At 49.9% G+C, this 27,014-nt stretch overlaps 1 protein-coding gene across 2 annotated transcripts in view; it reads right to left on the bottom strand.

Moving 5' to 3' along the window:
- Positions 1 to 27,014, bottom strand: part of RBM6 (RNA binding motif protein 6) — a 1,032,809-nt gene that overhangs the window by 210,439 nt on the left and 795,356 nt on the right. For both annotated transcript variants that reach the window (XM_069206836.1, XM_069206837.1), the window contains one exon: positions 6,357 to 6,405. In XM_069206836.1, coding sequence (XP_069062937.1) covers positions 6,357 to 6,405 — 49 coding nt within the window. The remainder of the gene's footprint in view (positions 1 to 6,356; positions 6,406 to 27,014) is intronic.

The raw sequence follows: 27,014 nt of genomic DNA, 5'->3' as shown, positions 1-27,014 counted from the left end.
TGCTGCAGCCCTTAGGGACCCTCCCTGGTCACGGAGCCCTTGGTACCACTGGTACCTTTTACAAGGGACTTAGCTGTGTGCCAGAGGTGTGTCATTTGTGGGTATAATGGTACAGTTTATGGAAAGAACACTGGTGCAGGGGCCTAGTTAGCAGGATCCCAGCACATGCTCAGTCAAGTCAGCATCAATATCAGGCAAAAAGTGTGGTGGGTAACCATGCCAAAAGGGGAACTTTCCTACACAACCCCATCCCAAACGAGGATGAGACTAACCTTTCCCAAGAGAGTCTTCACTCTCTAAGTGGAAGAACCAGGAAAGTCCAGCTGCATTGACATGGGCAGTCCCAGGTCTCTGTTTCACTGACAAGTACATTCCCTGTAGGTAGATTGATCACCTCAAAAGTTTAGGGTTCTCACCTTTCATTTGCATTAGCCATCTGAGAGGTCTGTTGTCGGTTTGAACAATAAAGTGAGTATCAAATAAGCATAGTCTCAACCTTTTCAGGGAAAAAACCACAGCAAAGGCCTCCCTCTCAATGGCACTCCAATGCTGCTCCCTGGGGAGTAACCTCCTGCTAATAAAAGCAACAGGTTATTTGTGGCCATCATCATTGGTATGAGACAGGACTGCTCATATCCCATGTTCAGAGGCATCTATCTCCACAATGAACTGCTGAGAGTAGTCCGGAGCTTTGAGAACTGGTGCTGAGCACACTGCCTCCTTCAGGGTGCCAAAGGCCTTTTGACAGTCAAGAGTCCAGTTTACCTTTTTTGGCATCTTTTTAGAGGTCAGTTCTGTGAGGGAGGTCGCAATGGATCCATAGCCCTTCACAAACCTCCTGTAATAAACAGTCAAGCCAAGTAATACCCTGACTTTAGTCTGGGTGGTAGGAGCTTCTCAGTCCAGACTTGTCTGGATCTTGGGCTGTACAGGTTGTACTTGCCCTCCACCTACAAGGTGGGCCAAGTATACAACAGTGCCCTGCCCTATCTGGCATTTTGATGCCTTGATAGTGAGGTGTCCTGATTGCAGAGCCTGCCAAACCTTCTTCAGGTGTATCAGGTGACCCTGCCAGGAGAAGCTAAATACAGCAATATCATCTAGATATGCTGAAATAAAGGACTCAAATCCAGCAAGGACTTGATTCACCAACCTTTGGAAGTTGGCAGAGGCATTCTTTAAACCAAAGTCAATAACAGTGAACTGATAATGCCAGTCAGGTGTAGAGAATGTAGGCTTTTTTTGGTTGCTCCTGGCACCATGCAAATTTGCCAGTATCCTACATTTAAGTCAAAGGTTCTGAGGAATTTTGCTGCACCCAACTTATCAGCTCAGCTGCCCTTGAAATAGGGTGAGCATCTGTCTTGGTGACAGGGCTGAGACCTCTGTAGTCAATGCAGAACCTCAACTCTTTCTATCCATCCTTGGAATGAGGTTTGGGGACCAAGAGCACTGGGCTAGAACAAGGACTGTCAGAGGATTCAATAACCCCTTACTCCAGCATCTTGTTGACTTCAACTTTGATACTCTTCTAAACTTGGTCAGACTGCAGATAGATTTTGTTTTTGACAGGCAAGCTGTCTCCATTGTCCACATCATGGGTACACCAGTGTATCAGGGGTTAAGGAGAAGAGCTCTGCATAGTGCTGCAGGACTTGCTGCAGTCAGCCTGCTGCTGGGCAGTGAGAGTGTCTGAGAAGACAACTAAATCCTCTGACCCTTCTTTAGGGTTGTGTGAGAGGAGGTCAGAGAGAGGTTCACTATCTGCCCCCTGATACTCATCTGTAACCATCAGCATGGTTACATCAGCTCTGTCACAGTAGATTTTGAGGCGGTTGAAATGGATCATCCCTTCTGGTGTCCTGCTAGTGCCCAGGTCTACCAAGTTGGTGACCTCACTCTTCTTTCCCAGGATAAGGTAAGCTCCATGTGTTCTGAAGTGCCCTGGGAGCCACAGGCTCCAGAACCCATACCTTCTGCCTTGGTTGGAATTCCACCAGTGCAGCCTTTTGATCATACCACTGCTTCTGGAGCAGTTGGCTGGCATCAAGGTTTTTGGATGCTTTTCCCATATTCTCAGCCATCCTAGACTTGAGGCCAATCACATAGTCCACCACATTATGCTTAGGCTCGTGGAGAGGTCTCTCCCAACCCTCCTTCACAAGTGCTAGTGGTCCCCTAACTGGTTGGCCAAACAGAGGTTCAAAGGGGTAACCCTACTCCCTTCTGAGGCACCTCTCTGTAGGTGAAAAGCAAGCACCGCACGAGGACACCCCATCTCCTTTTGAGTTTTTTAAGGAGCTCCACGATCATGCTCTTCAATGTCTTGATGAACCTTTCAACAAGTCACCCCACATTCACTCCACATGTGTTTCAGGTAAGCTGACATGAGGTTGGCACCTCTGTCAGAAAACACCTCCTTAGGGAACCCTACCATGGTTAATATACCAATGAGAGCTTTGGCTACTGTAGGAGCTATAGTATACCTGAGTGGAATTGCTTTAAGATACCTGGTAGCATGATCCACTACTACCATTATATACTAGTTTCCTGAGGCCGTGGGTGGTTCAAGTGGACCCACTATGTCCACACCAACCCTTTCAAAGGGATCCCCAACCAATGGCAGTGGAATTATGGAGGCCTTTGGGAGGCCACCTGCCTTACAACTAGCTTGGCATGTGATACAGGAGCTGCAACACTCCAACATTTGAGACATGATGGGCCAGTAGAAATGGCTGACTTGCCTATTCCAAGTTTTAGTTTGGCCCAGATGCCCAGCCAGGGGGATGTGATGTGCTAAAGTGAGGATGAACCCCCTGAACTGCTGGGGCACTACCACTCTCCTGGTTGCACCAGGTTTGGGGTCTCGGCCTCAGTGTACAGCTGCTTGCTGCCTCAAGCCTTCAAGAGTGGGACAGGTTCTCTATCCCTGGCACAGCTTGTCTCTAGAGGTTCCCCCCAGGACCCATGAGCTCTACCTGATAATGATTAAGCTTCAGGGGCTCAGTTTCCTCAGTGGATGTTAAGACTTCTTCCTGAGAAGAGGAGTCTTCTGCTTGTTGCTGTACAGAAGCTGGCACCCCAGTCTTCTTGCCCTTTCTCTTGTAAGGCTGGGCCATTATTCCAGGCTACAACTCTTGTCCCCCTGTGCTCGACTTTGTGCTCTAGTTTTGGCACTCACCATCCCAGGGATTCCCAGCATGGCTGCATGGGGTTTGAGTTCTACCTCAGCCCAAGCAGAGGACTCCAGGTCATTCCCTAGCAGACATTCAACTGTGATTGCAGAAGAGACCACTACCTGTTTCAGGCCAGCAACCCCTCCCCATTCTAAGGTCACCATAGCAATGGGATGGACTTTAGTCACATTGTCAGCAATGGTAAATGGAAATGATTGTCCAGCCAAGAACTGTCCTGGGGAAACCAGTTTTTCTGTCACCATGGTGACATTGTCACCTGTATCCCTCAGGGTTTCTACCTTAGTCCCATTAAGGATGCTGCCTGCATTTGTTCTTATTACCCCACCCACAGCAACTAAAGTAGCTTCAATGTGGACCCTGATTTGCTCTGGGCACACTGTTGATCCCACCTGGAGAATGGTTATACCAGTGTTAACTGGAGCAGTGCTTTGGAGATTCGTTTTGGCACAAGCCAAGTTGCCAGTTTGGTGTCCATGCTGTTCACAGTTGAAACACCAGGCCTTTTTTAAGATCAAAGTGTTTACCCTTGTACCCACGTGAAGATTGTGAAAACATTCAGGGCCACCCTCCTGAGCAGGTTTTTGGAGCCCTTTAGAAGGCTTTTTACATTTATCTTTAGATGTCTCACCACCCTTCCCTTAGGGAGACTTTGTAACCCCTTTCTTTTGATCATCCCCAGTGGAAGTCTTGGTCTCCCTAGTCTTGACCCAAAGGTCTGCCTTCTTTCCCAAATCCTTGGGGAGAAATTGGACCTACCTTACCAGATACTGATGTAACTTGTCATTGAATCAGTTACTCAAATTATGTTCTTTCACAATGAAATTATAAAGTCCATCATAGTCATGCACTCCACTGCCAGTTATAACAACTATCTAGTGTTTTCACTGAGTAGTCTGCAAAATCACACTAGGACTGGCTCAAGGTGTTGTTAGCCTCCCTGAACCTAATTCTATACTCCTCTAGGTGTGAACCAAAGCCCTCAATCAGGGTAGCCTTCATGTGGCCATTATTGGTCGGATTCCCCAAGGCCAGGGGGCTGCAGGTGCAGGGGTATCTTTTGGCGTCGGGTATCTTTGTATGGTTCTCTCGCGGTCAGAGGGGTGTCGGATGTCCTCTGAATATAGGCTACAGGTGGTGTTGTGTTGGCCAGGAGGGATCAACTCAAGGGTTGAGGTTGGAATCGCCTGGGGACCTCCTCTGGACTGGTGGGCCACTTGGACTCGGGCTGTGGGTGTAAGGTGCAGAGTGGGCAGGGCTGGCGGATCCAGTGGGGTTCTGAAGTCCTTTGTTGCTGTTTCTCCTGGACAGGGCCGCTGGCCTTGGGAATTCTTGGTCTACTGGTGGGCAGACAGTCCTCTGGGGGTTTGTAGAGGTCGCTGGTCCTGCAGGATGCATTGTCTTTTTGTAGCAGAGTCCTTGAAGCTGCAGACAGGCCGTTAAGGCTAGGGCCAAGTCAGTAGTCGTCTAGAGTCTTCATTGCTGGAGGGTTGGCTTAGCAGTCCTCCTCCTTTCTTCTCGTCATGAGGTTGCCAGGAATCTGGTGAACTAGGCTGAGGAGTGCCCTTAAATCCTAGATTTAGGGGTGTTACAGGGGTCAGAAGGTAGTAGCCAATAGCTACTGTCCCTGAGGGTGACCACACCCTTCCTGTGCCCACATTCCTAACCCTACTGGTCCCTGTCCCGCAAACCAAGATGGAGGATTCTGCAGGCAGGGGGTCACTTCAGCTCTAGACACCGTAGGGGTGGTCCTAGCTGGAGTGGTCACACCTCCCTGTTTTTACTAATAGTCCTGCCAGACTTGCCGCCAAAACTGGGGCTTCATCCAGGTGGGCGGGCATCTCCACTAGCTAGGGTGCCCTGGGGCACTGTAACAGGAGGCCTGAGCCTTTGAGGCTGACCGCCGAGTGTTGCAGTTCCTGCATTGGGGAGGTGTGAATTAGAGCAGGCTTTGTTTCTGACCCCAGAAAGTACAAAGGCCCTCACCACATGGGGTCAGAAACTCATCTGTTAGTGCCATACTGGCACAGTCTGGTCAGTCTAACTCTAAAGGATTGGTTATGCTACCAGGGGCATCTCTAAGATATCCTCTGTGTGCATTTTACAATAAATGCAACACTGGCATCAGTGTGGGTTTATTGTGCTGAGAGGTTTGATACCAAACTTCCCAGTCTTCAGTGGAGCCATCATGGAACTCGTAATGACAAACTCTCAGCCCATGTACTTAATATGGCCACACTGCACTTACAATGTCTAAGAATAGACTTAGATACTGTAGGGGCATATTGCTTATGCAGCTATGCTTAATAGATGCTGCAGTCCTTGGGGACCCTCTGGGTCACAGAGCCCTTGTTACCACCTTTTACAAGGGACTTAGCTATGTGCCAGGGGTGTACCAATTGTGGGTACAATGGTACAGTTTAGAGAAAGAACACTGGTACTGATGCTGGGGCCTGGTTATCAGGAACACAGCACACTTTCAGTTAAGTCAGCATCAATATCGGGCAAAAAGTGTGTGTTGGGGGGAGGGGGCGTAACTATGCCAATAGGGGCACTTTCCTACAGAGGCCTATCAGCGAAAGGGTTCAGCGTACATGCTGTTGTGCTACCCATCCCACGTCCTTCAGTACTGTCCTCCCTCATCAATATTTCAAATTACCTGGTGTCCTGCCACTCACCCCACAACCACCAACATTGCCCTACTTACAACTTCAAAATATTTTAAATAAACTGGTGTTCTGCTACCTATCCCACCATTCTCTGTTCCTTTCTATCCCCTCCAAAGCTGTAGTCGCCTGACAGGGGCTATCTAAGATGCATCCTGGAATATCCATATTAGCTGAATATCTCTGCAGACCCACAGCTGAAAGGAAAGATGGCCGCTGGCAGAGGCAAAGCGTTGCCCATGTTCGACCACCTCGCCTGTGTCTGGGGAGACCCAAGAGAGGTAGAAGGTGGCAGGAGAGGCAGTCACTCAGTCAGCCACCTAAGACTACCGAATCCAGGAAAACAAGCTCTCTTCACTAAGGTGGAAACCATGTTAAAGCAGGTACTAACCAGATTCAGAAACTACTATTCATGCTAAAGGCTCTCTATGAGAGCCACGTATAATAAGTTTTTGTTCTCAAGACGCAAACCAAGCAATACAGCAAGCTTACTCACCATTCTCATCACTTTCCCCAGCACCTTTCGACCCTCCTGCACTTCTCCTCTGTAAAAAATAAAAAATAAAAATGAACAAATCAATAGGAGAAGTTGAAAGGACATAGTCAAGAAAAAATAACAGTCTGTAGCCACGGCTGACATTTTCCTTGACATTTAAAAATCTGTTTGAAAACTGAAACTATGTTTTAATAAGATGCTTTCTAAAATACACGTGTATCTTAGCCTCAGCTGACTCTTTTAATTTCCACATGCACACAACGTGAAAAACAGTGCAGTGGTGGGGCAAATTCAAAGAAGCGAGCAAATGATGTACAGAGTGCTGGGTATACAAGTGCGAATAAAATATGAAGACCAAAGTGAATTTTGAACTCTGCAAACAACCACCAAGAAAAGCATTTACCGGATGTAGGAAGCTGGCTCTGTATACACTAACTCAAAGTGAGAGATAGTGTGCACAGAGTCCAAGGGTTCCCCTTAGAGGTTGATAGTGGTAAAATTAGATAATACCAATGCTCTATTTTGTGGTAGTGTGGTCGAGCAGTAGGCTTATCAGAGGGTAGTGTTAAGCATTTGTTGTACACACACAGGCAAACAATGAGAACTCACACTCAAAGACTTTACTCCAGGCCAATAGGTTTTTATATATAATAATATTCTTTTCTTAATTTATTTTAGAACCACAAGATTCCGAATTCAAGTAAATACATAAATTGTAAGGTACTTGGGATAGGTAAATATGGAACTTTCAAGTAAAACAGTAAGGTACACAGTTTTGGCAAAAATGGCAATAAGCTATTTTACAAGTGGACACAGTGCAAAAATCAACAGTTCCTGGGGAGGTAAGTACAAGTTAGTTTAGCAGGTAAGTAAAGCACTTACAAGTTCAGTCTCCGAGGCATAGGCAGTCCACCGTTGGGAGTTCATGTCAACCCCAAACACCCAGCACCCGCAACACAGGGCCGGTCAGGTGCAGAGGTCAAAGTATGGCCCAAATAACATAGGCGCCTATGGAGACCAGGGGTGCTCTGGTTCCAGTCAGTCTCGGGGAGCAGACCGGGGGGGGTTTTGTAGAGCACTGAGGGGGAGGGAGGTCCACAAACAGGCACACAAAATACACCCTCAGCGGCACGGGGGTGTCGGGTTTTATATAGAAATCAATGGAGAGACCCGGGGTCACTCTGGCCATGCAAGCAGGGCATGGGGGGTTGGCGCATTTTGGCCCAGCCACCGACTGGGCAACAATGAGGGCCGCCTGCTGGTCACTCCCAGACCGGTAGTTGGTTTCTCTCGGGCCTGGGGGCTGCGGGTGCAGTGCTTCTTCCAGGCGTCGGGTTCTTTGTTACCGGGCAGTCGCGGTTAGGGGGAGCCTCTGGATTCTCTATGCAGGCGTCGCTGTGGGGGTGCAGGGAGGTCGCCTCAGTGTGGCCACATCGTTGGAGTCGCCTGGGGGTCCTCTCTGCAGTGTTGGTTCTTCTGGACACATGCCGGGGGCATTGGGTGCAGAGTGTTGGGGACTCACGCTTCCGGAGTGAAGCTGGAGTCCCTTTAAAGTTGGTTTCTTGGTTGTTTAGACAGAGCCGCTGTCCATGGGAGTTTCTTATTCCTTTGGGTTGCAGGACAGTCCTCTGAGTCAGCAGAGGTTGCTGGTTCTGCTGGATGCGTCGCTGTTGCAGGTTCTTTGAGTCTGGAGACAGGCCGATAGAACTGGGGCCAAGTCAGTTGTTGTCTCCGTCGTCTCTGCGGGGCTTTCAGGTCAGCAGTCCTCCATCTTGTTTCAAGTCAGTAATCTGTTTTCCTGGGTTGAGGGTTGACTCTAAATACTCAATTATGGGGTGTGTTTAGGGCTGAAGGGCAGTACCCAATGGCTACTGTCCCTGAAGGTGGCTACACCCTCCTTGTGACTCCTCCCTGTGGGGAGGGGGGAACATCCCTAATCCTATTGGGGGGAATCCTCCAAAGCAAGATGGAGGATTTTCTTAGGCAGGGGTCACCTCAGCTCAGGACACCTTAGGGGCTGTCCTGGCTGAAGGGTGACTCCTCCTTGTTTTTCACATTATCTCCTCCGGACTTTCTGCCAAAAGTGGGGGCTGTATCCGGGCCGTGGGCATCTCCACTAACTGGCATGCCCTGGGGCTTTGCAACACCAGGCTCGAGCCTTTGAGGCTCACCGCCAGGTGTTACAGTTCCTGCAGGGGGAGGTGTGAAGCACCTCCACCCAGTGCAGGCTTTGTTCCTGGCCACAGAGTGCCCAAAGGCATTCACCCCATGTGGCCAGAAACCCGTCTGGATTTGGCATGCATGCAGAAACTGGTCAGCCGAGCACTAGTAGTTGGGCTAGTATATAGTCAGTGTGGATTTATTGTGCTGAGACGTTTGATACCAAACTTCCCAGTATTCAGTGTAGCCATTATGGTGCTGTGGAGTTCGTGTTTGATAAGCTCCCAGACCATATACTCTTTATGGCTACCCTGCACTTAAAATGTCTAAGAATTGGCTTAGACACTGTAGGGGCATAGTGCTCATGCAGCTATGTCCTTACCTGTGGTATAGTGCACCCTGCCTTAGGGATGTAAGGCCTGCTAGAGGGGTGACTTACCTATGCCACAGGCAGTGGGTTGTGTGCATGGCACTCTGAGGGGAGTGCCATGTTGACTTAGGCCCTCATTACAACATTGGTGGTAAATGCCGCTTACCACCGTGCAGAAGACCGCCAACACACCGCTGCAGCCGAGGAATTCCGCTACAGCTATTACGACCCACAGGCCGGAATCCGACAAAATCCAGACACACACACAAGCCCGCCACACCAAAGGTCAATGATACACTGGTGATAACAAAACCTCCACCGTCAGGCCAACAGGAATACGCCCACACTATCATGACACACAAATTCATTCAAAATACACAAACATTTACAAAACACAACCACATTGGACAATTCAAAATACACACACCTGATACACATACACACACCATTCCCACACACCCGATACAATATAAAACACACACCCACAAACCCTTATGACCAGAATTGCGACAGAAGGCCAGAGAGAGACACCACTATCAACAAACTAGCATCCACAGGCACTCAACACCATCACTCACACAACATCCAAGCACCTCACACAACATACACAAACACATCCCCTCACACATTACAACACACACCACCTCACGTATCACCCACACAAACCCCATGGCACTGCAAAGACACCCCAGGTTTTCTGAGGAGGAGCTCAGGGTCATGGTGGAGGAAATCATCCGGGTAGAGCTACAGCTATTCAGATCACAGGTGCAGCACACCTCCATAGCTAGGAAGATGGAGCTATGGCGCAGAATCGTCGACAGGGTCAACGCAGTGGGACTGCATCCAAGAACACGGGATGACATCAGGAAGAGGTGGAACGACCTACGGGGGAAGGTGCGTTCCGTGGTCTGAAGACACCAGATTGCAGTTCAGAGGACTGGCGGCGGACCCCGACCTCCTACCCCAGAACTAACAGCATGGGAGGAGCAGGTCTTGGCTATACTGCATCCTGAGGGCCTCACAGGAGTAGCTGGTGGAATGGACTCTGGTAACTCAAATCTTAACTACCATATCCCCCACCCTACCTGCATGCTATCACATACCCCCACCCTTACCCCCATCTCTCCAACACCTCACATATGTCCCACTATCACAAACCACCCATCCCAACACCAATCCCTGCATGCAACACCAAAGCATGGACACCCATCACCAAAGCATGTCCACTACAGATACCCACACAGACCCCAAAACAATTATCACACAAGGTCCTACACAAGAATTTAAGCACTGGGGTACAGAACCAGACCCAGACACAAACCCAAGAACAGCAGGGACCTGGGGGCAGTGGCAGTGGGCACGCGGTTCAGGGGATAGAGGCACAGGAAAACTGGGAGGTCTGCTGTGCGACAGGGGGAGGACAGGCCCAGGGAACCCACTCTCCACGAGGCCCTCTACAACATCATGGGAGCATACCATCATTCCCAGGAGACGATGGCAACGGTACTGGCCAAGTTTCAGGAGACCCAGCGCTACAGGAGGAACAGTATTTGGGGTTCAGGGAGGAACTCAGGTCCATCAACACCACCCTGGTCACCATTGAAGGGGTGCTTTACGGACCTTGTGAACACCAGGAGGGACACTGTGGCACAACAAGGGGCCCCTGACACTAGCCTGGATGATGAACTGCCCACCACTGCCGCCGCCGGCGCTAATGGACAGGAGGCACCGCCACAGGACCACGACACTAGCACCCCACCCCCTGCAGATGGAGAACGACCCCTCAAACGGTCCCTGAGATCCAGGCACAAGACAGAGAACAATGCCAAGACCCCCGCCAAGAAATGAGACCACACTGAATGTCATCCTTCTGTCCCACTTTGTCACCCTGTCCATCCTTAAACTGCCCTAGCTCCACTTCCTATGCCCCTTTGGACAGTGCACCTGTGAGACAAATAACTGGACTCTGCCATGGACATTCCTCCACCATCCCCCCTGACCATTTTTCAACCCCCCTCCACTATTTTGCACTTAAATAAACACCCTTTGTAGGAAGTTGGCTCTGTATGTGCTATTTCAAAGTAAGGAATAGCATGCACAGAGTCCAAGGGTTCCCCTTAGAGGTAAAATAGTGGTAAAAATAGATAATACTAATGCTCTATTTTGTGGTAGTGTGGTCGAGCAATAGGCTTATCCAAGGAGTAGTGTTAAGCATTTGTTGTACATACACATAGACAATAAATGAGGTACACACACTCAGAGACAAATCCAGCCAATAGGTTTTTATATAGAAAAATATCTTTTCTTAGTTTATTTTAAGAACCACAGGTTCAAATTCTACATGTAATATCTCATTCGAAAGGTATTGCAGGTAAGTACTTTAGGAACTTCAAATCATAAAAAATTGCATGTATACTTTTCAAGTTATTGACAAATAGCTGTTTTAAAAGTGGACACTTAGTGCAATTTTCACAGTTCCTAGGGGAGGTAAGTATTTGTTAGGTTAACCAGGTAAGTAAGACACTTACAGGGCTTAGTTCTTGGTCCAAGGTAGCCCACCGTTGGGGGTTCAGAGCAACCCCAAAGTCACCACACCAGCAGCTCAGGGCCGGTCAGGTGCAGAGTTCAAAGTGGTGCCCAAAACGCATAGGCTAGAATGGAAAGAAGGGGGTGCCCCGGTTCCGGTCTGCTTGCAGGTAAGTACCCGCGTCTTCGGAGGGCAGACCAGGGGGGTTTTGTAGGGCACCGGGGGGGACACAAGTCCACACAGAAATTTCACCCTCAGCGGCGCGGGGGCGGCCGGGTGCAGTGTAGAAACAAGCGTCGGGTTCGCAATGTTAGTCTATGAGAGATCTCGGGATCTCTTCAGCGCTGCAGGCAGGCAAGGGGGGGATTCCTCGGGGAAACCTCCACTTGGGCAAGGGAGAGGGACTCCTGGGGGTCACTTCTCCAGTGAAAGTCCGGTCCTTCAGGTCCTGGGGGCTGCGGGTGCAGGGTCTCTCCCAGGCGTCGGGACTTTAGGTTCAAAGAGTCGCGGTCAGGGGAAGCCTCGGGATTCCCTCTGCAGGCGGCGCTGTGGGGGCTCAGGGGGGACAGGTTTTGGTACTCACAGTATCAGAGTAGTCCTGGGGTCCCTCCTGAGGTGTCGGATCTCCACCAGCCGAGTCGGGGTCGCCGGGTGCAGTGTTGCAAGTCTCACGCTTCTTGCGGGGAGCTTGCAGGGTTCTTTAAAGCTGCTGGAAACAAAGTTGCAGCTTTTCTTGGAGCAGGTCCGCTGTCCTCGGGAGTTTCTTGTCTTTTCGAAGCAGGGGCAGTCCTCAGAGGATGTCGAGGTCGCTGGTCCCTTTGGAAGGCGTCGCTGGAGCAGGATCTTTGGAAGGCAGGAGACAGGCCGGTGAGTTTCTGGAGCCAAGGCAGTTGTCGTCTTCTGGTCTTCCTCTGCAGGGGTTTTCAGCTAGGCAGTCCTTCTTCTTGTAGTTACAGGAATCTGATTTTCTAGGGTTCAGGGTAGCCCTTAAATACTAAATTTAAGGGCGTGTTTAGGTCTGGGGGGTTAGTAGCCAATGGCTACTAGCCCTGAGGGTGGGTACACCCTTTTTGTGCCTCCTCCCAAGGGGAGGGGGTCACAATCCTAACCCTATTGGGGGAATCCTCCATCTGCAAGATGGAGGATTTCTAAAAGTTAGAGTCACCTCAGCTCAGGACACCTTAGGGGCTGTCCTGACTGGCCAGTGACTCCTCCTTGTTTTTCTCATTATTTTCTCCGGCCTTGCCGCCAAAAGTGGGGCCTGGCCGGAGGGGGCGGGCAACTCCACAAGCTGGAGTGTCCTGCTGGGTTGGCACAAAGGAGGTGAGCCTTTGAGGCTCACCGCCAGGTGTGACAATTCCTGCCTGGGGGAGGTGTTAGCATCTCCACCCAGTGCAGGCTTTGTTACTGGCCTCAGAGTGACAAAGGCACTCTCCCCATGGGGCCAGCAACATGTCTCGGTTTGTGGCAGGCTGCTAAAACTAGTCAGCCTACACAGATAGTCGGTTAAGTTTCAGGGGGCACCTCTAAGGTGCCCTCTGGGTGTATTTTACAATAAAATGTACACTGGCATCAGTGTGCATTTATTGTGCTGAGAAGTTTGATACCAAACTTCCCAGTTTTCAGTGTAGCCATTATGGTGCTGTGGAGTTCGTGTTTGACAGACTCCCAGACCATATACTCTTATGGCTACCCTGCACTTACAATGTCTAAGGTTTTGTTTAGACACTGTAGGGGTACTATGCTCATGCACTGGTACCCTCACCTATGGTATAGTGCACCCTGCCTTAGGGCTGTAAGGCCTGCTAGAGGGGTGTCTTACCTATACTGCATAGGCAGTGAGAGGCTGGCATGGCACCCTGAGGGGAGTGCCATGTCGACTTACTCATTTTGTTCTCACTAGCACACACAGGCTTGTAAGCAGTGTGTCTGTGCTGAGTGAGGGGTCTCTAGGGTGGCATAAGACATGCTGCAGCCCTTAGAGACCTTCCTTGGCATCAGGGCCCTTGGTACTAGAAGTACCAGTTACAAGGGACTTATCTGAATGCCAGGGTGTGCCAATTGTGGATACAATGGTACATTTTAGGTGAAGGAACACTGGTGCTGGGGCCTGGTTAGCAGGGTCCCAGCACACTTCTCAGTCAAGTCAGCATCAGTATCAGGCAAAAAGTGGGGGGTAACTGCAACAGGGAGCCATTTCTTTACACCCTTGAATCACAAAACAATCTGGAGTCAGTCTGTGCTTTCACAAATGTGTATTTGCAATAACTGAGGAAAATAGCAATGTCCATTGTATTGTCAACATACCGATGTCACACAGCTCTAGTCCATGTGGTAACATAGCAGAGGTCACACAGTGGGACCCACATCTGTGAAATGAAAAGACAAAGTGACAGGTCAGGGTCCATACACTGGGTGAAAGTGACAGACATATGATAGGTCCAACAATTCTAACAGATGTAGGAGGCAGTGATGTCTTCTTAACTGTGTCTCACTGGAAGTATTGCTGGATCAAGTTGTTGCTGTTGTCGATATCCTCTTCTTCTGCCTCCTCTTCTTCACTATCCACAGGCTCCACAGCTGCCACAAGACCTCCTTCTGGACCATCCTCCTGCAGAAAAGGCACCTGTCGCTGCAAAGCCAAGTTGTGCAGCATACAGCAGGCCACGATGATCTGGCACACTTTCTTTGGTGAGTAATACAGAGAACCACCTGTCATATGGAGGCACCGGGACCTGGCCTTCAGGAGGCCGAAGGTCCTTTCTATCACTCTCCTAGTTCGCCCATGTGCCTCGTTGTAGTGTTCCTCTGCCCCTGTCCTGGGATTTCTCACTGGGGTCAGTAGCCATGACAGGTTTGGGTAACCAGAGTCACCTGCAAATGTCGAGGGACAACTGTTAGACACACACTAATCCTTAGGGACAACCCCAGACAACTATTCACAGTGTATAGGGTCCTCGTCCTCACCTATTAGTCACACACAGTGCCTCTGGACTTGCCCCATCACATAAGGGATGCTGCTATTCCTCAGAATGTAAGCGTCATGCACTGAGCCAGGAAACTTGGCGTTCACATGAGAGATGTGCTGGTCGGCCAAACACACCATCTGGACATTATTAGAATGGTAGCTCTTCCGGTTTCTGTACACCTGTTCACTCCTGCGGGGGGGTTTGGTGGGGGACCAAGGCCACATGTGTCCCATCAATGGCACCTATGATGTTGGGGATATGTCCCAGGGCATAGAAGTCACCTTTCACTGTAGGCAAATCCTCCACCTGAGGGAACACGATGTAGCTGTGCATGTGTTTCAGCAGGGCAGACAATACTCTGGACAACACGTTTGAGAACATAGGCTCGGACATCCCTGATGCTATGGCCACTGTTGTTTGAAAAGACCCACTTGCCAGGAAATGGAGTACTGACAGGACCTGTACTAGAGGGGGGATTCCTGTGGGATGGCGGATAGCTGACATCAGGTCTGGCTCCAACTGGGCACACAGTTCCCGGATTGTGGTACGATCAAGTCTGTAGGTGACTATTACATGTCTCTCTTCCATTGTCGACAGGTCCACCAGCGGTCTATACACCAGAGTATGCCGCCATCTCTTCACCTGCCCCAGCGGACGTGCCCTATGGAGGAGAACAGCGAGCACTGAGTCAGCCAACACTGAGGTAGTAAAAAAAACATTTTATTGCACACATTTGTCAATCTGCTATGTGCCTGTCTTTGTTTTTGTTGTCTCCCTGTTTTTGTGTGCATTAGCATCATCAGGTGGAGGAGCTGGGCCACCTGAGCAGGAGGGAGCTGCAACCCACTTGGCCCTGGAGGGTGAAGCAACGGAGTCTGAAGTCACCAGTGGAACGGAGGGTGAGGGGAGCTCCACGGCAGGGACAGGAGCATACACCAGCGACACCGACTCCTCCTCTCAAGGGAGCTCCCTTGCGGTGGCGGCCCCTCTGTGCCCACCGCATCTACAGGTACAGCCGCCACCACCCCTCCTAGCAGCCCCTCAGCGTGTGTCCCGTGGCCGCTCACCAAGGAGGGTGGGCATCTCCTTCGTCCCAGGCACCTCAGGCCCTGCCCCAGTGAGCCCTGCTGCCCTCAGTGAGGAGGCCATTGACCTCCTGAGATCCCTCACTGTTGGGCAGTCTACCATTCTGAATGCCATCCAGGGTGTAGAGAGGCAGTTGCAACAGACAAATTCTTTCATTCTGGCCAGGCAGACCAACAGCGAGCATTTCAGGCTCTGGCCTTAGCACTGATGGCAGCCACTGTCCCTGTGTCCAGCCTCCCCCCTCCAACTTACTCCACCCAGACCCAATCCCCAGTACCTCAGCCTATCCCAAGCACACCATCAGACCAGCATGCACACCCTCAACCCACAAGGGTGGCAAACATAAGCACCACACATCCCACAGGCACTCACACAAGCATCATACCCATGCACACATACCAACACCCACTGCCTCCACTGTGTCCCCCTCTTCCACGTCTCCCTCCTCCCTCCCTGTCACATCTCCACTCACACCTGCATGTACTACATTTTCAGCGACTACCTCCATCACCAGCACGCACATCACCACACACCGCTCACGTGCACTCACCACCCCCACTACCATTCACACCCCCCAACTACCATTCACACATCCCGTGACCTCTCCCAGTGTGTCTGTGAGCCCTCCTCCCAAAGTACACAAACGCAGTCACACGCCCACCCAACAGCCATCCACCTCACAACAGCCTCCAGCCCATGCACCTTCACCCAAAGTCAGCAAACGAACACCTCCTACAACCACTACCTCTTCCTCCACTCCCAAACCCCCTCCATCTACCCGTCCCAGTGTGCCTAAAAAGCTTTTCCTATCAAATCTTGACATCTTCTCTACACCTCCCCTACCCCGCCCGTCCCCTAGGGCCCGCCTTTCCAGGTCTCAACCCAGCACCTCAGCCACCACATCACCGGACACAGTGGTGCCAGCAATAGCCGGATTTTGGAGTGCGCCAAGCAACAAGGCTGCCAGTGTCCCAAGGAGCGAGGCCAAGAACATCCTCCCCAACACCAAAACAGAAAAAGTTTCCCACATCCCAGAGGGAGACGGCCAAAACACCTGCCACTAAGGGCTCAGGCAAGACAACTGTTGCAAGTGGCAAGACAGCTGCGCCACCATCCAAGGTGGGGAAGGGCCTGAAAATGAAAGGCAAGTCAACGTCACCGCCAACCTGCCCGGCGGACAAGACCAGCACTGCCACATGCACCGCCGCCACGGACACCGCTGCCAGCATCCCAGATACTGAGACCTTCACCAGCACCGCAGACACTGTGTCCTTCAGCAGCACCGCAGTCAGTGAGCCCGAGCCAGCACCGCCGCTACTGACACCGCCGCCAGCACCGCGGTAAGTGAGCCCGCCGCCAGCACCGCAGTCAGTGAGCCCACCACCAGCACCGCCGCCAGCACCGCGGTCACTGAGACAGCCACCAGCACCGCGGTCACTGAGACAGCCACCAGCACGGCAGTCAGTGAGACAGCCACCAGCACACAGCAGTCAGTGAGCCAGCCACCAGCACGGCAGTCAGTGAGCCGTCCACCTGCACCGCAGTCAGTGAGGCCGCCACCAGCACCAGGGGCCTGGGCAGCTTGCAAATTGCACCACCGTCAGTGGAGTGTCACATCCACTACCTCAGTCCTTGGCAGGATGAAGCACTCTGGGCACAAAGCCCCCTCCAGAACCAGTGGAGAAAGACATCCACTGCCTCTGTCCTTGGCAGGATGAAGCACTCTGGTCACAAAGCCCCCTCCAGAACCAGTGGAGTATCACATCCACTACCTCAGTCCTTGGCAGGATGAAGCACTCTGGGCACAAAGCCCCCTACAGAACCAGTGGAGTATCACATCCACTACCTTGGCAGGATGAAGCACTCTGGGCACAAATTTCCCTCCAGAACCAGTGGAGAAAGACATCCACTACCTCTGTCCTTGGGAAGATGAAGCACTCTGGGCACAAAGCCCCCTCCAGAACCAGTGGAGTATCACATCCACTACCTCAGTCCTTGGCAGGATGAAACACTCTGGGCACAAAGCCCCCTCCAGAACCAGTGGAGACTGTTATCCACTTGAGAGACTGTGGCTTTGCACTCCCCAGGATAAAGCAATGGGCAACCCACCCACTGGAGAGACTTGAGAGACTGTGGCTTTGCACTCCCCAGGATAAAGCAGTGGGCAACCCACCCACTGGAGAGACTTGAGGGACTGTGGCTTTGCACTCCCCAGGATAAAGCAGTGGGCAAACCTCCCACTGGAGAGACCTGAGAGACTGTGGCTTTGCACTCCCCAGGATACATCAATGGGCATGGAGCCCTCTCGTGGGGCAGGCGTCGAGCACTCATCCGGCTGAGGTGCCCTTCCTTTCCTTCCCCCTGAGGTGCCTGTTTTATTTCGATCCAATGTCCTTGCAGTGTTCTCTCCGTTTTGATCGGGTATCGACTGTGGGCCTCGCCCATGCATTTTGGGCCCAGTGGTCCACGGACTATATAGGTGCAGTACCTGGACCTGAATTCTTGGTGTACATAATTGTTCATAGTGTATATACATTTTTGACTCATGGATTATTCTTGATTACAATGGTTACAATCATTTCCTTTTGTCATTGCGTTCTTCCAGGGGAGTTTGGGGGTGTAAATGCAATGCTGCAGCATGTATTTGTGTGTATGTTGGTGAGGGTGAGGGAGAGGGGGGGGTGTTGCATGTGTGTGTCACTCTCTTTTCCCTCCCCCCTCCCCTGTGTTGTAGGTGCAGTACTCACTGTGGTCGTTGCCGCCGTCGTTCGTGCTCCTGGTAGAGGAGCAGGAAGTCTATCGCAGGGAGGATTTGGAGTTCAGGATCCATGGCGTACTGGTTCCTTGTGGGGGTGTGTAGAGGTGAGTGTTTTCCCTTCCAAGTCCTGTTTCTGCCGTGTTTTTGTTCGAGTTGAATCCGCCCCGGAAAAGGTGGCGGATTGGCCTGCCATAATACTGTGGCCGGTACATTGTCTTCCGCCTGTCTGTTGGCGGTGACTGCCAAGCTGTTTGTTTTTACCGCCATGGCGGTCGGAGTGTTAAAGTGGCTGTCGATGTTGGCAGTTTCTGCCATGGTCATAATTCAATTTTTTTTTACCGCCGGCCTGTTGAAGGTTTTACTGCCGCTTTACTACCGACCGCCAGGGTTGCAATGAGGGCCTTAGTCTTTTTCTCCCCACCAGCACACACAAGCTGTGAGGCAGTGCGCATGTGCTGAGTGTGGGGTCCCCAGGGTGGCATAATACATGCTGCATCCCTTAGAGCCCTTCCCTGGCCACAGGGCCCTTGGTACCAGGGGTACCACTTACAAGGGACTTTTCTGTGTGTCAGGGCTGTGACAGCTGTGGAGACAAAAGTACAAAGTAGGGAAAGAACACTGGTGCTGGGGCCTGGTTAGCAGGATCCCAGCACACTTTCAATCTTAACTAGCATCAACAAAAGGCAAAACGTTAGGGGGTAACCATGCCAGCAGTGGCATTTTCCTACACCGGAGAAATGGTTGTAATGAGAAAAGAGTATGCTCGAGCATGAGATATGAAGAGAAAATGTAAGCCAATATGAGTTTGAAAGAACTTGGGTTACTGGGATATGTATGTCAAGCATTAATCATATTGTGAAAAAATATGAACCACACACCACAAAAATTTTGAGCAAGATAAAAACGATTCTTAACATCCAAAATAACCATCTTAAGCATTTCTCCTGTTCAAGTGCTTCATATTAGGGGACTAAACAGAGCCCATTTTCATGTGGTTCCCAAAGACCTCCAGAAGGCTCAGCCATAAATGTCTAAATCAAATCACAGCAAAGTCAGTAGGCAATTCTTAACAACCCCATTTTCTCAGTGTGCTCCAAAGCAAGCCATTCATGGCCCACACAAGGTCTAAAATTAAACAGCCACATTATTCCAATAGCCCTCCTTCATAAATTAAATATGTCAAATAATGAAAACCACCATTGTTCAACTAGACACTGTTAAATCTATCCTCCCACAGTTTAGTTTGCATTTTACTATGAGCTTGACTTAGGAACCGTTCTATAAAGAAAAGTTACTTCTAATCTTAAAACCTCATTGTGGGTATCGTCATTAAATACTCCATTTAAAGAGGATGAAACAGGGTGTAGATTGATAACATTTTGACACTGTGGTGTTATGGGAGTTGTCTACTTACAAACTACCCCAATACAATACACAGTGCGTGTGTTGTTCGGCGTCAGCCTGAGCACGCCTCGAATCAAGGTCGTCCACATTGTTACCTCCTGTGTCTTGACACTGACATGCAGATGATGTGGTATTTACAGTGACGTAATGGGCTTTCATCCTCCTACTTTTCTTCAGCCTTTATGTCTAGCAGCTTTGGTTAGGGAGGCAGAGTGCATGATGATAATAATGTGGTCGGCCTGCTGTGCTCCAAAGTGATTTTGACTTGTTTTTCTTTTGCTTGTAATAGTTACCTTCAGGTGATGACGTGGATGTAAAGGTGCTGTTGTATAAGACGTTGGTGCGATGGGTGCCTCTGGCATTGGCATCAAGGACCGGAGGATGGGGCGGGACAGATGAGGGTTGGGGTATCAGTTTCAGGACCCATCAATGAAGAAGATGGGGGCATGTTTTCTGACTTCTGGTATCCAGTTTGTAGGTTTGTTGGTATTTTCCAGGAATTGGTGGATAAAGGAGTGTTAAGGTGACAATGGGTTAGAGGCACAGGTACTTTGTACCAAGTATCAGTAGCTTTGAATCTTCTGTGGCTACTTAAAAAACTGACGTTACGTTTTAGTGTCAACATTGAAAAGGGTCAGCAGGGTTCAAAGTCCTTCGGGTTTGGGGTTACGGTATAAGCAGTAAGTGCATAACTAATAAGGATTGTTCATACGACTCTGTGCTTGGCACTTGTCTCACAAAACATGAGGCCTTTCTTGGCCTCTTCTCAATGGCAATTCCACAAGACAAATCTTATTTCAGAGGTAGCAAATATAATAAAATTACCAGAGAAACAGCTGGATGAAGAAAATAAATGCAACCTGTGCAGGAACAACTCATAATAAATCTCACAAGCCACAGAGCTCCAAGCATCCGCTCTTGCATGTGCGGTAAAAAACTGAGTGAGCTCCCACCACACTGGCTGGAGTTTGGGTCTTTAAGTGTGACACTGCAAAAAACTTTATAGGCATGTTTCTAATAATCCATGAAACATCCAATACAGAAGAAAGTATGCTCTGCTCCTTTACCTTCAAAGACTGCAAAAGGCAAAGTAAACAACACATTCTCACATCCTTTCAGAGGCACTACATGCTGATGTTAAAATGACAAAGATCGTAAAGATTCACTATGTTGCTCTAATATTGTTCACCCTCGATGTAGTACCATAAAACACAGTGCACCCAAGTACTTATCATAAACAAGTGAATCAATTCTGCAAATTACAGACAACTTTCTTGCCAATGCTTGTTCTCTCTGATGGATACATCTACCTGTTGATTCCTCTACTTTTGAATAGAATCCCACAGCAGTCCTGCACTCAGAGGAGGGTGTCTGCCTGGCTATACCATTTAAATCCTGCTGAGGCATTATAAATGGAATTGGAGGAAACTTATTAGTCAAACACTTAAACTTGAGAACAATAGGTGTCTTAAATAAAGAGGGTTGGTCAGTGTAGGAAGTTGGCTCTGTATATACTATCTCAAAGTGAGAGATAGTGTGGACAGAGTCCAAGGGTTCCCCTTAGAGGTAAGATAGTGGCAAAATTAGATATTTCCAATGCTCTATTTTGTGGTAGTGTGGTCGAGCAGAAGGCTTATCAGAGGATAGTGTTAAGCATTTGTTGTACACACACAGGCAATAAACGAGGATCACACACTCAGACTTAACTCCAGGCCAATAGTTTCTATATAGAAAAATAAGTTATTTTAGAACCACAAGATTCAAGATTTGAAGTAAATACATAAAATGCAAGGTACTCCACACAGGTAAGTAAGGAACTTTGACTTAGAGCAGTAACATACACAGTTTTAGTTAAAATGGCAATAAGCTATTTTAAAAGTGGACACAGTGCAAAAATCAACGGTTCCTGGGGGAGGCAAGTATTGGTTAGTTTTTTAGGCAAGTTCAAGTTCCTGGGCATAGGCAGCTCACCGTTGGGGAATCAAGGCAACCCCAAAGTCACTGCACCAGCAACACAGGGCCGGTCAGGTGCAGAGGTCAAAGGAGGGCCCAAAACACATAGGCGCCTATGGAGAACAGGGGTGCCCTGGTTCCAGCCTGCCAACAGGTAAGTACCTGCGTCTTCGGAGGGCAGACCAGGGGGGTTTTGTAGAGCGCTTGAGGGTGTGGGGGGGGGCACACACACACAAGTAGGCACACAAAACACACCCTCAGCGGCACAGGGGCGTTTGGGTGCAGTGTGCTTAGCAGGCATCTGGTTTTCGATAGAAATCAATGGAGGGACCCGGGGGTCACTCTAGCGGTGCAGGCAGGGCACAGGGGGGCTTCTCGGGCCAGCCACCGACTGGGCTAGTCAGAGGGTCGCCTGATAGTCACTCCTGCCCTGTAGTTGTGTTCCTTCTGGTCCTGGGGGGAGCAGTGCTTGGTCCAGGCATCGGGTTCTTTGTTCCAGGTAGTCGTGGTCAGGGGAAGCCTCTGGATCTTCTCTGCATGCGTCGCTGTAGGGGTGCAGGGGGGTCGTCTCAGGTTACTCACGAGGTTGCAGTTGCCTGGGAGTCCTCCCTGAAGTGTTGGTTCTCTGGAGCTCGAGCCGGGGGCATCGGGTGCAGTGTGAAGTCTCACGCTTCTGGCGCGAAGAGTGAGTTCTTTAAAAGTTGCAAGAAAGTTGCAAAGTTGTTGCTGTTTTGAACAGTGCCGCTGTTCTCTGGAGTTTCTTGGTCCTTTGGTTCAGGGCAGTCCTCTGAGGCTTCAGAGGCTGCTGGTCCGTGTGGAGACAGGCCGGTAGGGCTGGGGCCAAGTCAGTTGTCGTCTCCGTCTGCAGGTCTTTCAGGTCAGCAGTCCTTCTTGTACATTGCAGGAATCTGATTTCCTGGGTTCTTGGTCGCCCCTAAATACTAGATTTAGGGGTGTGTTTAGGTCAGGAGGGTAGTACCCAATGGCTACTGTCCTCGAGGTTGGCTACACCCTCTTTGTGCCTCCTCCCTGAGGGGAGGGGGGCACATCCCTAATCCAATTGGGGGAATCCTCCGATCTCAATTTCTAATTATCTCCTCCAGCCTAGCCGCCAAAAGTGGAGGCAGTGGCCGGAGGGGCGGGTATCTCCACAAGCTGGGATGCCCTGGGGTGCTGTAACAAAAGGCATGAGCCTTTGAGGCTCACCGCCAAGTGTTACAGTTCCTGCAGGGGGAGGTGAGATGCACCTCCACCCAGTGCAGGCTTTGTTTCTGTCCTCAGATAGCACAAAGGCTCTCACGCCAGGGGGGGCAGAAACTCATCTCAGTGGCAGTCCTGCACTGAGGAATTGGGTAAAATACAGGGGGCATCTTCTAAGATGCCCTCTATGTGCATTTTGTAATAAATCCAACACTGGCATCAGTGTGGGCTTATTTTGATACCAAACTTCCCAGTATTCAGTGTAGCCATTATGGAGCAGTGGAGTTCGTTTTTGACAAACTCCCAGACCATATACTTAATATGGCCACACTGTACTTACAATGTCTATGAATGGACTTAGACACTGTAGGGGCATATTGCTCATGCAGCTATGCCCTCACCTGTGGTATAGCATACCCTGCTAGAGGGGTGACTTACCTATGCCACAAGCAGTAATTTGTGTGCATGGCATCCTGAGGGGGATGCCATGTCGACTTTGCATTTTTATTCCCACCAATACACACAATCCGTAATGGCAGTGTGCCTGTGTTAGGTGAGGGGTCCCTTAGGGTGGCACAACACATGCTGCAGTCCTTAGGGATCTTCCCTGGTCACAGGGCCCTTGGTACACTGGCACCTTTTACAAGGGACTTACTGTGTGCAAGGGGTGTGCCAATTGTGGAAACAATGGTCCTTTTTTCGCAAAAGAACACTGGTTCTAGGACCTGGTTAGCAGGGTTCCAGCACACTTCTTAGTCCAGTCAGCATTAATATCAGGCAAAAAGTGGGGGGTAACTGCAACAGGGAGCCATTTTCCTACAGTCAGGTAAACAAATTAATGCAGACAGTGCAGACATAACCTTTCACTGTCACAACTGTGCAACCTTGCTGCACCAAGGAGAGAGCTAATTGTAAAACATTGGAAAAATGGGCCTTTAAAGGATCAATGTGTCTCTCCTCACACCATTTAACAAATTTGGCCCATCTACCATCATAGACAGTTTTGGTGGAGTGTCGCCTGGCTGATAATGTAACATCCACCACTTCTGGGGGAAGAGAAATAGAACTCTGACTGTTCAGTTCAATCTCCAGGTATGTTGGTGAAGGCTCTGGAGGTGGGGGTGTAGAACTTGCGACTGTGAAAGGAGGTCTGCCCTGCGAGGGAGACGGAGCTGAGGGCACAGTGAGAGCTGAAGGAGGTCTGTGTACCATACCCTTCTTGGCCAATCCAGGACTATTAATATGACTTGGGGTAGGTCTTGGCACATCTTTCTCAGACCCTGTGTATTCAAGGGTATTGGAGGAAAATCGTAAAGCAGCCGGTTGCTCCAGCTCACCTGAAACACTCCCCCAAATGCTGTCTGCATCAGATACTGGAGGCTGCAGAATGAGAGGCAGTGCGCGTTCTCATGAGTGGCAAACAGACGTCCCCCACAACAGGAAGACTTGAGGAACCACCTCCGGATGGATACGCCAGTCGTGGTCAGCTAAAAATTGCTGGCTAAGACTGTCCGCACTGTCCGGCTGAGAACTTTGGCCAAATGATTCACTACTATGCAAATACGATGGTCCTGAGCCCAGGACCAGAGTCGTAGAGCCCCTCTGCAGAGAAGGTACGACTCTACTCCTCCCTGTTTGCTGATGTACCACATTGCGGTAGTGTTGTCTGTCAAGAATTGAACCAACTGATCGAGAATGGACGGGAGGAAGGCCATAACTTCAACAGATTGATATGAAACATCTGTTCCACTGGAGACCAAAGACCTTTGATCTCCAAATCCCCCAGACGCGTTCCCCGCCCAAGAGTGGAAGCATCCGTTATGACTATGGTGACCAGAGGTGGAGAACAAAACAGCCTTGATAGGTTGCCATCCACACTCCGCCACCGAACTTCCGCTACAGTGTCTCTGGAGACTGTAATGGATTCCTTGAGATCCCCGTTGTGTTGAAACCACTGCTTGCGGAGGCACCACAGGAGAGCCCCTGTGCCAACATGCGTGAGTGACCAGCAGAATACAGGAAGCGAACAGACCGAGCAGACATAGGACCTTTAGGACTAGAACAACCACTTCATCCTGAAACATTGGAATCATAGTCTGAATGTCCCAAATCCTCTGAGGAGCAGGGTAGGCATGATTCAATGTTGTGTCCAGTACTGCCCCTGTGAATAGGAGGAGCTGAGAGGGCTCCAGGTGAAATTTGGGCACGTTCAATGAAAAGCCCAGGTTGAACAACAACTGGGTTGTTACCTGCAAATGGGGCAGCACTAACTCTGGGGAATTGGCTTTGAGCAGCCAATTGCCCAGGTAAGAGAATCCAGATATTCCCTTCCTTCTGAAATGCGCTGCGACCACTGCCATTACCTTTGTGAAGACTTGAGAAGTGGAAGTAAGAGCAAAAGGAAGCACTGCAAACTGGTAGTGTTGCGAACCTACAATGAACAGGAGACACTTCCTGTGAGACTTCAGAATAGGGATTTGAAAATATGCATCCTGCAAGTCTACAGAAACCATCCAGACTTCCTTGCCCAGCACTAGAAGCACTTGAGCTAGGGTCAGCATTTTGAACTTCTCCTGTTTGAGGTACTAGTTCAAAATCATGATGTCTAGGATGGGCCTCAAACGACCATCCTTTTTGGGGAACAGGACGTAACTTGAATAACATCCCTGACCCCTTCCCTGCTCCGGAACCAACTCCACAATGCCCTTTAACAGCAGAATCTGTACCTCCTGCTGAAGCAACAGCAGGTGATCGTCTCAACAAAAAGATTGTTGGGGAGGAAAACGAGGGGGAAACTCCTGAAAGGGAAGGGCATACCCATTTTCTACAATGCTCAACACCCTAAGTCTGATGTTACGGACTCCCACACTTGAAGAAAATCAATTAACCTTCCACCTACGGGCAACACATGATGTTGAAAGGGGAGAGAAGTAGGCCTGTTTTCCAAAGTATGCTGCGTCTAGGCCTGATTGAATGACCTGCTTAGCTGCTGCTTGACTATCCTGCAGTAACTTCTGAAAATGTTCCTGCACATCCTGCAGTAGTTTGTGAACAACCTTGTTTGCTGAGTCCATTAGTGCATGGATATATCTGCCCAATACACAAATTTCATTAACTGATTTTAATGCCATGCTACATGAGGTAAAGATCTTTTTAGCAGATTGTTCCATGTGCTTTGATTCTCTATCTGCCAAAGTCGTAGGGAAGGAACCGAGTAGCCTTTGTAGAACAGGGAGGCTGAACCATCAGACTTTCAGGTGATGGGTGCTGACTAAGGAACTGTGGGTCACCTGGTGCAGCCCTATATCTCATAGCAATTACTTTAGAAACAGCCAGAAGTGACAGGTTTGAGCCACAGGTCCAGGACCGGCTCAGTCAATACCTCATGAAATTGGAGCAAAGGCTCTGATGTAGCAGATGAGTGTGAAGAACTCCAGTCACAATGTTAGACTTCAACTCTGAACTGGGTAACAGCAAATCGAAAAGATCAGCTGCCCTCCTGATCACTTCATAGTAACTAGTTACTTCTGGAGGAGAAATACCCCAAGGTGACAACTCCCATTCCGGAGAAGTATCCAATCCACTAGCCACATCAATACCTTCAAAACCTCGAGAAGGTAAAGGAATTTCTTGTTTTCTCAAGTTCTTGTTGTTCCTCATAATACTGTTGCTCTTCCAAAAGCCACAATGCTTTTCTTCTAGATCTTAATCTAGATTCCAGTCTCGGCGTCGACAATGCATGCACCGACGTCAAAGATGTCTTTCGCAGCGCTGGTAAAGCTGGAACCCGTGGCGGGATGTCACTCTGAAGGGGAGTAGAGTGACTCATCGCCGGACAAGATCTATCCGATGTCGGTATCGGTCATGTTCAATAGTGTTGGAGCCATTCGCAGAAAAGGCAAGGAAGGAGCCTGTTTATACGGTGCCGGAAAGCCTTCCAGATTAAAGCCAAAGGACCGGTGGGGCCCGCAGACACACCAGCAGGGGACATCGCTGTAATAAAAATGCTAAGGATAGCATTTAAAAAGACAGATGGACCCGTCCTAGTAGTCTGAAAAAACGGATACTCCTGCTGAGGCAGGGTCCAACTCGAGTCCAGTTCTTAATTCGCCTGATCTGCTGGAGTAACAGGAGATAATTGTGAAGGGCTCGTAGGCGATGCAGAGATCTCCACCAAAGACGGCCCCAGTGATTTCTCAGGCGACTTCGGCGGAGACGGTGATAAGGTGGG

Source organism: Pleurodeles waltl, chromosome 9 (genome assembly GCF_031143425.1).
Source record: "Pleurodeles waltl isolate 20211129_DDA chromosome 9, aPleWal1.hap1.20221129, whole genome shotgun sequence".
NCBI classification, from domain to species: domain Eukaryota; kingdom Metazoa; phylum Chordata; class Amphibia; order Caudata; family Salamandridae; genus Pleurodeles; species Pleurodeles waltl.
Note: the sequence above shows the minus strand (reverse complement) of the source record. Positions and strands in the feature narration are given on the sequence as shown.